General features: G+C 38.3%; 1 protein-coding gene across 1 annotated transcript in view; it reads left to right on the top strand.

Moving 5' to 3' along the window:
• Nucleotides 1-2,626: 2,626 nt before the first annotated feature.
• Nucleotides 2,627-11,008, top strand: part of LOC134136028 (ATP-dependent translocase ABCB1-like) — a 49,129-nt gene continuing 40,747 nt past the window's right edge. The window contains exons 1-4 of the mRNA XM_062567730.1: nucleotides 2,627-2,718; nucleotides 5,761-5,815; nucleotides 8,517-8,664; nucleotides 10,584-10,677. Of these exons, the coding sequence (XP_062423714.1) occupies nucleotides 2,630-2,718; nucleotides 5,761-5,815; nucleotides 8,517-8,664; nucleotides 10,584-10,677 (386 nt within the window). The 5' untranslated portion in view covers nucleotides 2,627-2,629. The remainder of the gene's footprint in view (nucleotides 2,719-5,760; nucleotides 5,816-8,516; nucleotides 8,665-10,583; nucleotides 10,678-11,008) is intronic.

Raw genomic sequence — 11,008 nt, 5'->3', positions numbered from 1 at the left:
AAGTGGTGGCATAAACCACTGTCAGCTGCTGGAGGTTGCACACATGCCACTTGCTAGCAGATGACTGGTGAGTCACATCACAAAAGACTCAAGCTAATGAAGAGGATGTTCTTGAAGACCCAGCACAGCAATGGCACTTTGAGGAAGGCACAGCAGTTGTGCACCTATTACCGAGAGCTTGAAGAGATCTTTCTGTGGGAGTGCACTAGTGAGCCAGCAGCACGTTTAGACACCTACACCCAGGGTCCTACTTTGTGAAAATCTGAAGAAGAGCATGCACCCTCCAGTGCTGCTCCAGGACACTGTTTATGGAGGCTGCAGAAGTCCCCTGCAATGGCACATCAAGGGATACTCCTTTAGGCTGCTCCATACCACAGCTGGCTTTGGCAATCCCCATGCACACCTCTTTCCAGCCCAGGTAAGAGTACTGCTGAGATACGTCTCTGCACGCCTGTAGAGTGTGTGTGGGAGAGCATGTGATGCTTCTGGTGGAATTCCAGTTCCGGACTCAGCATTGTGGAGAAGTGATGTATATCACCTGACCGAGCGTAAGGCTTGCTGTACTTATAAAAACCCCCCAACCCTGGGGCTCTGAGTTGTGGGACAAATCTTCTGTGTAGCAACTACATGAAATTCATCGACCTAGCCCTTGCAGAGTATGAGTGCCTAGCTCAGGCCACATGAGGCAGGCATATGACATGCCATGCTAATGTACCAGCCTCTACCATTTGGCCCCTTTCCTCTCCATGAATATAATGGTGTATACTCTGATGGCAATGCCCTCATATACAATAACACCGTGGATATTTACGGTGGTCCTTCTCATTGCCCTCCACATCTCAAAAGGCGTGAAGCTCCCCAAATACCCTCCCGCAGTCAGCTCTGGGAGGAGCAGCTGCAGCTCAGTACCACTCCTGAGACTCCCCGCAGCTTCATGCTTCCCACTGTGGAAATCCTGCACCACTCTGAGGAGCCATTTTGGGTTCAGAGGCTTGAGGAGCCACAGGAATGCTGCAGCCAGGACTCGGGACTGTTTTCATCCCCAGTTTTGGCTGGCAGCATGAGACAGGAAATCATTCATGGCTTGTGTACCCCCAAGGAGAGAGAAGGGTGCTTTGCCACATTTACCACATGCTATCATCTCTAACAATACCGTTTTGACAGCGCGCTCTGTCTTTACCCCATGCAAGATAGGAAATGTCAAACTTTTGTGTTAGGAATTGCAGGTAGTTTTTTGCATGCAGCCATGGAAAGCTGAACAGCGTACTGAATCTGCATAGAGGCCTGAGGACTGCCATGTTGCTTCTCTCTCCTCTCCGGCCTCTCTTGATGAGAGAGGACGCTGCAGCAAGCAGCTCCTCCCTTCCAACCTGCTGCCTCCTCCTGCTGCCAACACAGTTCTGTGAGGATGAGACCCCGAGAACTCAGCATGAAGGTAAAACACCAAGTCTTTCTGAGTTCTTAATAAATCTCACATTGCCAAGCTTCATTTTGACTGTTTAAATTTTTTAGTTTAATGATTTTTAGTGCTTTACCTCCCTTCTCAAACAGTGCTATCAAACTCTCAAAGGCAGCACTAACTCTCCAGATATAAATGAGACCATCCCTAAAACTTTGAGATGAACTAACTCAAGAGATAAAGTACAACCTAGTTTAAATCCTATTATAAGACTTAAATGCATCAACTGTTTCCTCTCATAGTATTAGAGCTAGAGAGTCTTTACTAACAATTTCCACTATGGAAAGCATATGATTTTCTGCAAATGAACTCCATCTTCTGGAGTTCACAAGATACCCAGAAGGGAATACATTGTCTCCCATTCAGTTTGATCATGGATGGCTGAACAATGATAACAAGGACACCTTCCACTGAAGAGCTTATAGTGGGCTCACTGCCCAGTGTGGTGGTCTGCTCCAGAAACAGTGCTATTTCACATTAACAGAAAGAAACTTTGGGAGGAGTTAAGAGGTGGCTTTCTGACATGCTTTCAAGAGTGACAATGATCATTCATTGCTGAGCTTTCCCTTTTTGGAGGCAGAGTGTGCACATATTCCATCACAGACCTAGCAGACTCCAAGGGCACTGCAAAAGGCTGGCACACACCCGTTATTGAAAGCTTTTACTCATTAGAGTTTTACGTAGAATGAGCGAAGTCCAACTTCACTGCACAGCCCTATTCAAACTAGTCCTATTGATTGCTGAGAAACCTTCCAAAACAGGTGAAAACGGATTAAGATCAGCCCTCATGGTAAGTCAGTACATTTATTTCATCCGAGAGATATTATCAATGTTTGAAGGGGAAGACCGAAAACCAGAAATTGCCAGTGAAACTTCATTCTACTCTAAAATGCATTTTACTTTTTATTTTATATTAATTACAGTAAACTGAGGAACCTTACATGCTTTGAAATCAGATACTCACATGGATTATGCAGAGGCATAGTCAAATCCTGTAAGCAAAAATTGATTTCCACTGCGAGTCCTTCTTAGAAACTGAAGATAGGCTATAGCTTTGGTTTCAAAGAACATATCAAGATACAAGTCTTCAGTTTGCTGACTTTGTGTACCTTCAATTACGTATTACCTCTGGTTGTTTCCTGATGTACTTCCTTTCTCAAGCAGATTAAAATGGGTTCTGAAGATGAAATAAAGTCTTACATAAATAGAAAAGATGACAGTATTGTATCATATGAAGATTATGGATCTGAAGGCAAATGGTAAGTATCCCAGCTGATTTCAAAATATTCTACTGATGTTCTACCTTTAAATGGGTGGTCTTGAATCAATAATCGATTTTCCTTTTTGGGAAAATTCTTTGATATCTATTATTCTTCTTCAAATATAAATTAATCGTTAACAGATAAATCCTATTGAATCCATCAGGTCAGGGAAAGTCTGTGCAAGAGAGAGATTTGCTGGGACCTTGCTGCCATGATTGATTGAGATTTTCAGCTGGGGTTATTGAAAATTTGGCTGATTTATTCATCCTTTTGCAAGAAGATAGTGGCAGCTTTATCCATCCTGCTTTGCAGGAAGGCTAATCTGCAATACTGAAAGAATTGAAGTGAGAGTAGATAATGGACAGCTAAGTCATATGCATCTGAATGTCCTCTGAAAATAGTATAAATTTAACTATAGGGAAGGGCCAGTTTGGGTCCTGCACACTCTCCTTTGCACCCCATTTATACATTTCAAAAAAAAAAAGAAATGACTCATGGTGGAACATGTATTCTGTGACTTAAAGAAATGCATAATATTGCAATTCTCTGTTTCACCTACTGTTATGCAGTAAAAGACACATAATCCCCAGGTACTTCAGGGGTGAGGGTTTAGTACTGGCCAAGCGGGACTCACAGGCACCAGAAACTAACCTGTGCACATGGTAAATGTGGAAACAGTAACTCTTCTCAGTTAGAATTAATAAGAGTTTATGAAATTGTTGACTGACAGTGTGTTTCACATCCTTTAAAATAACTCGTGCCTGTGACAGCAGGAGAAAGGCTACTATTTAACTGGACATTGGACTTTCCTGTCTCCTAAGAAAACCCCTATTGCAACACAGTGGAAAGAGTTTGACATTTTACCTACATCTTTAAAATGTGCTGGATGGGCTCAGTGTCGCTTGGCGAGAGCAGGCTGCTTGGAGAGGGAACTCACTGTCTGCTCAGTGTCAGCTTTCTCCTGCCTCCTATTTGATTATTTGTAGGTCAGAGACACTCAGGAGAGCTCATCTTCCTCTGATATGTAATCTGATTTAGACAAAAAACTTCAAAGCTAACAAATTGTCCTGACTTAGTGCTGTCCATGGATGGAAGTTTGTTAATCAATCATCTTAGTATTCATCAACTTGCAGTCTCCCGTGTATCAGGAAAAAAAAAAAAAAAACTTACTGCTCTCATTGCTAGTTATACTGTACCAAAAGGCTTTGAAGATGTCACGTAAAAATAAAATATTTCATGTTTTCTCCTTAACATTATTTAAAACAAAAACAAAATTCACAACTGAAAACCCCATTTCCCTCTGCAAATAAAGTAGCCTTTAACAACAGCTTTCAGAAGACTGCAAATGAATGCGAAATTCTATAATATTGTAGCAGTGTCCAGCAAAAATCTGATGCACTCCTTGAACAAGATGCATATTTTTATTGAAGATTACTCTGCCCACTTGAGAGAGCATGTTGCCTCCTAGTTGTAGCTGGGAGTGCTTGAATTAGAGCAGTATACTTTAATCCCAAATTAGCAACTACAAGCATAACAGTTTATTCTATCCGTGCCTAAACAAAAACTGACCACTATGGCTTTCGGATCTAAAGTTGGTATAATTTATAATGGCAATGTAATGAATGTAGGTTTACTACCAAAATAAAAACAAACAAACAAACAAAAAAAGTTTTCCTGTAATAGACTTGACTAAGGATTAGTGCTTCAACTAACCTTTTTCAAGCGGAAACCTTCAGCTTTTTCAACTGGAAGCAAACCTCTTACATCATTTTAACACTGGTTGATATCATAGATCTTCTTCCAGTCCCAGGAACCATCTTAATAACTCAGGGAGTATCTTCACACAGTGTAACTCATGTATCCTTACACAGCACTGACTTAGCTCTGAGTGAGGGAGCTTAACTCCTGGAAGCACTGTCACATGTTTAGCATTTGCTTAGATTTATCTGCCAAAACTATGTTGTCCAAACCTACCCTGAGAACTGTCTGTGTAGCTTTGCATCTGCATAGTGCAATGTGTTCCCCATGCTGCTTCTGGAGTGCCTGACTAATATGAAGACTTTCAAATTCTTTGTATGGTGTGAAAAAAGGAATTAATCCCTGAAAAATAAAGACACTTCCCTGCAAATTCGAAGTGATTTTACTGAAATTCTACCTGTTCATTTTTTGTTTTTACTGCAACAAGTCTTCTGACCATGACAAAGCATTGCGTTCTTTCTGCCGCCACCTCCACCTTTTCCAACCTGGTTTCATTTCCCCTCTTTGTAGTCCGTTTCATGTTTCAAAGGATTCCTCTAAGTTCAGTCTCCTACTTTCTCCTAAATTCAATCCTATAGATTGATTCTTATGATTTGAGAGACCACTTTGCAGGACTGCAGTCTAATAATGTGAAATCAAAGTCCCGAGTCCAAAAATGAGAGATCTTTGACAGACCATGAGAGGTAATATTTCAGTTACATTAGCCCCTCCACCTGTTTTCAAATCTATTTTAAAATATTGCCTATAGTTACTGTTAGGTCCTATTCTAGTCTAGAAAGGCTAGACAGACAGCTTTAAATGATCAAAGAACTCCACACACTCTTCTTCAAGAATAAATCTAGAGTGTTTTGTAGATAGGAGGCAACTAGTAAATTCTGCAAGAGTATTTTTTCTACATTATCTGAGTTCCACTATAGATTTAGCTACAGCCAACTTTCAATACTTTTTAATGGCAGTTGTGATTTTAAACATGAATCTCACATAAGTAGTTTATAATCTGGATCTAAACTGTAGGGTTTTCTTCCAGGAGACTCTCTGTATTTGTATACCACCAAACCTGAGGATTTCTTGAACATATTTTTGATAATGTTCAGAGAAATTCAACAAGAATACATTGAACATTCTTATTTTATTTTTCTGTATCTCCTCCTGTCATCTGAACAAAATTAAGAGAATGTAGTTATATTAATAATGCATTTGTAGTTATATTAATAATGCATTAGACCTGCTTTGATGTTTTAAGTGCTCTTCCTACTTAAAAATACAATCATAATTTTTTAGTGGTGGGGACAAGAAGAAACCTGAGAAACTGAATATGGTCAGTCCATTAACAGTGGTAAGTTCCATGCTATTTGTATATTTAGCAATCTCGTTATACCATATTGTTTTAATTATTTAAATTTATTATTTCTATATGCATATCTCTACTCATAGTGCAGAGCTATACTGGAGGCACTTTGATGTTTTTGGTATAGAGTACTCAGAGATCTACAATGTGAAGGGAAAATGGAAGAGAAAGGAAAGAAAAGGCAGATACAAGAGATGGAGCAACTAGCTTAAATTCTGTCAATGCTGGGAATTTTTTATAGTCACAGCTACATCCAACAGAGGCTGACATAGCTCTATTAGCAGGTGGGTGGAGAGGGAGGTGTTACATGGATGTGAAATGTGATCAGTTGGAGACATGGCCAGAAAGAAAGAAAAATCCCCTGCATAAGGGTAGCTTATGACAGAAATTTCTTTCATTTTCCAAAATAGAATAACTATTCTTTCAAAAGCACCTGGTACGGCTGCTTAATGGAATATTTTCAGACACACGAAAATCTTAGTTTCCATTTTCAGGTCATTCTTTTGCAGTTGATTCTAACTTATTTGTATTATGCTAATTGCTAACTAGTCTCATCCCCTCTCGGCCATCCCCCACATTTATGTCAAATCCACATTTATGTCCAGTAAGCAACAGGAGAGATTCACAGAGTTTACAATATAATTGTATTCATTTTAACAAGGCGACTTGGAAGCACATAATTTTAAGTTCTGTGATTTCTTCCTTCATAGGCAGGCCACAATATTTATGTATTTTGCATTGTTAGAACAATCTTAGAGAAATTCAGGTTGGAGGGAACATCATGAGGTCGTCTGGCCCAATGTCCTGCTCAAAACTAGGTTAAACCTCTAAGTTAGAGTAGAGCTCAGGGCCACATCCTGGCAAGTTTGGAAAATCTCCAGCAGTGGCAATTCCATAGAATCTGTAGGCACTTGTTCAAGTGTTTGACCATGATCATATGAAGAACTTTTCCAGATATCTGATCAGAAATTCTCTTATTACAGCTTTAGTTACTTTAGCTACAGTGATATAACCTGCCCTCTTGAGGACTTCAGATGAAAAAGTACATGAACTATTTGAATTAGCTTGGAAAAGAAAGAAAAGGTCAGCTCCTGCATTTTTTCAGTCTCACTGAAAACTGCGATAAGATTTAGTTTAACCCAATGTCATCATTAGCTTAACTAGTAGTCGACTTTTAGGATTTATTCAAGTTTAAGTCAAATCTGCATCTAACTGAGAATGTAGCCTGCTTTAGGAAAGAAGTTTTTCTTTAAGTGAAATGATCTCCCTAGAGCCCCAAACACCTATAAAAAAAAAAAAAAAAAAAAAAAAAAAGACTCTCTGCTTCCTGGAGCATGATTCCAGCATTTAAAACAAAACAATTTCTGGCAGATGAAGCAAGAGAAAACTACTATCGCACAAGTGAGAAATGATGACAGTGAGCGCCAAACTCTCATCTCCCCCCTGTATTTCCAGTGTTATCACTGCATTCAGCGTAGCTCCCATCTTTCTCTCCCTTTTCTGAAAAGCTAGAGGAAGCTTATAGTATAAATTTACGGGAGAAAAAGCACACATGGGTAATTCCTGCCTCCCCACAAAGACAAGCACCGAACTGCTTGGACTGACCAGAACAACCAGGGCAGCTCCATGCCAGAGCAAAGTCAGTTCCCTTCAAACCTAGCTAAAGGTGCAGCCCATGGCTGTACCCCTGTACACCAAAGAACACAGCATCCTTAAGGGAAAGGGATTCCAGGGATTATTTCTGGCTTTTGGGACACCACTACCAGCTGGAGGAGGAAAAAACATTGATCTTGTTTGGGAGCCAGCTAGGAATCACATGCACCGGCTGCTCCTGAGCACTTGCACCTATTTTCTGACCACAGGGCCGGAGATGTTGTGAACAAACCCCAGGGGCTGCGTAGGGATGCTGGGGGTTTAGCAAGTGCTCCAGGATGCTGCAACCGTCCGCTCCATTAGGCCGCTGTGTTTTTACTGAAGGTCTCTTACTCTTTAGTACGCAACAAGAAAGACAGTTTTACCCTTTTGTCTCATTCTCTTCCTCCAACTTAAGAGACCAGCTTCAGAAAGCTTTGTCAAAAACCCCGAGTAATTATTTTCTAGTTACATATGTCTGTACATTATAATGTATAGTAAAATTCTTACTCTTCTTAGTACATAAGCACATTTAAATTGCACAAAAAGTGATAGTAAAGTAACACAGTAAAGTACATATTGTTTTTGTACAGCTTTAAATATACTGACCTTGAAGTTGTTTAACATGGTAAAGACCCACTAGCCCCAAGTGTGTACGTATTTAAGATATGGTAATGATGTGTGTGTATTTATATATGAATATATATATATGTATATGTACATATATATTATATATATGAAATATTTTATTTTGTTACTTTCAGTTATATTCATAAATTGAAATTCCAGTTGAAGTAGTTAAATGAAGGTAGAACTTGTTGAACATACACTTTTAAATATTTTATTAATATTTTGTTACAGTCATATTATTAAAACACTTAAGATGTTATTTATGTGATGATTTTACCATTTTATTTTATACATTACAATTTTTTTATTTTACTATTTTACTGGTTTACTTTTTATGCTTGCTTCTGCATCATTGACACTATGTTGTCATTCAATGAATTTACTGTGATTAGTGAAGTTTTCAGCACAGTTCTTTTTCCACTTTCAGTTTCGATACTCTGACTGGCTGGATAAATTCCTCATGGTGCTAGGCACTACCATGGCCATACTCCATGGAGCAGGCCTCCCTCTCATGATGATAGTCTTTGGTGACATGACAGATAGCTTTATTACTTCAGAAAACATTACTTATCAAGGTAAGAACTGTTGTAGCTCATAGTTGTTGAAATGCGACTTTTGCAAAAGGAACAATGATCTGTTTGGAAAAATAAAGGGCAGAATAGCAGGTTACCTGAGGCTACTGATTCTCAGAGAACCTGTTTTCTCCTGTCTTGTGAGCCAGATGCATCACCACTGGTAAGAATTAGCTAGGCTTTAATTTTGACAAGTTCTGTATTTCCTCTGACAAGTCTTCTGTGCTTCTACACACACACCACTAGTTCACTGCTACTACAGTTTTAAAGGCAACATTGTAAACTATTACAAATAGGGTTAAAGAACAGAATAAATGGAGGAATGAGAAATGGTAAAGAAACAGAGAAGTGGGGAAAAAAAAACAACAGAGTGCATCACTGTGACTTGAAATCAGAAGTTCTTAAAGAAAATTGAATACATAACCTAGTATATGTATTAAAGACTCAGTTATTGAAAAAGTGCAATAAATATATAAACCAGCACAACATTTATTATATATTTTAATATTTAAAAAGTGCTATGTATTTTTAAGGAGATACTAAATGTGTCCCAAAGACTATGATCTATGATTACAGGTCCATTCACTTTACCTCATCCCCCCAAAAGCTCCTAATACATGCTCATTTTTTTTCATTTGAACAGGAGATCTTCTCCTTTAAACATAAGTTTTCTTTCCCTAAAATAGCAATTATTATATAATTATTATATAATTATTATAATGAATGTACATTTATTTCACTTATGTGACTTAGATGTGAATATCTGATTCTGAAAAAAAAATGGTCCTTCACCTTTTCTTCCAAAGGAGAAGGAGCTTTACTTATTTTACTTGCATGTGGAATTTCCTAAACTTCTCCAAAGTCCTCCGTGCTGTTTCTCACAATTTCTCCAACACTTTTTCCTTTGACAGAGAAGTAGATAAAGTATAAGGGGTAAAGAGCTGAACACTATATTCTCATGGTTGCATTGTCCAGCCAAATGATATTCATTAAAAAGCATGACACAATTTTTTTAATAGCTTCACTTACCTGTCAAGTGTTGAATTCAGGGGGAGTTAAGCATTCCCTCTGAGTGTTTGGACAAGAATCACTGTTGCTGGTTGGTGCACAGAGGTATAATAACATTCCTTGGAGAATCTCAGAAGTAGTTGAACTGAAAAGTGTTGCCACCCCTATCTTCTCATTTGTTTCTTACTAAAACCATTTGCTCTTAAAAATTAGTCTAGATTAAGATCAAGTCTAAATATAATATGCAGAATCTAAATCTGAAAAGCTCTTATGATCACCTTCTTATTGCAGAGCTAAATCAGAACCAGGCACATTTATTCTGAAAATCAGGTGCCAAACATCTATTCCAGAAATCCAGAATTGCTCACTCCTTATTATCTTCACATGTAGACAAACCTGTAGACAATTAAATCTTCAGCCTTAGGCAACAAGAATTAGTTAAATATATACATGTCCCCTGCACAATCAGAAGGAAGTGTCTAATACCATATTCACTAATTTTCTGAACCTTGCTTACTTATGAACTTGTATTCATAAAGTACTTAGAACCACTATTAAATAAGGTGAGCTTCATGGCTGTAGGGTATTGCTTTTTATAGATATTCATAACATCAGTAAGCATTCAAGAGAAAAGATGGTATTTGAAATTTGTATTTCAGACTGGTGACTGCACAGTAGCTCAATTTTCCTTGTTGCTTATTATATTATAGGCAGAAGGTTTCACTTCTAGGTTTAGAAAATGCTTTCACAATGTAGTTCATATCTCCAACTCCCTTACACAGAGTCAGGTGCTAGGTGCTAGATGCCTCTTAAGCTTTACTCAGCATTGTTGGAGTAGTAGTTTACAGAATGAAATTATTAACCATGTGCTTTAATAATTATAATTAATATGCTTTTCCCTGTTTTTAATTTAGGGAATTTCTCATTACTAAGCAATATATCAGTGAATTTTTCTATAGAAAATGTTTATTACAGTCTGATGGGGAAGTTGGAGGAAGAAATGACCAGGTAAGAGGCAAATTTTCATTCTCTTCACGGTTTTCCTTCCCTCCTTGTAGTAGGGATCTCAAGCCATTATCTCCTAAAGATTTTAATATTTATATTAAGTATTTTAATATTTAGCCCCAAGATAAATCTCATTACATTTCATGCAGTGAAGGAATTCAGTTTTTGTTATGTCTTTAGGCTAAAGTCATTGTACGAGTCAGGCGGATCTTGTTTTTTCCTGCTCTTAGCTTAAAAGAGCCTTATTCCTCCTTTTCTTGCATGTTAGAATAACTTCTCCTCCTATGCCAGTTCAACGCCTTTCTCTCAGTGTGTGCTCCTGCTCTTGCTCTTC

The sequence above is a fragment of the Rhea pennata genome, chromosome 2, assembly GCF_028389875.1.
Source record: "Rhea pennata isolate bPtePen1 chromosome 2, bPtePen1.pri, whole genome shotgun sequence".
Lineage (NCBI taxonomy): Eukaryota > Metazoa > Chordata > Aves > Rheiformes > Rheidae > Rhea > Rhea pennata.
This window is presented reverse-complemented; position numbering and strand designations above follow the sequence as displayed.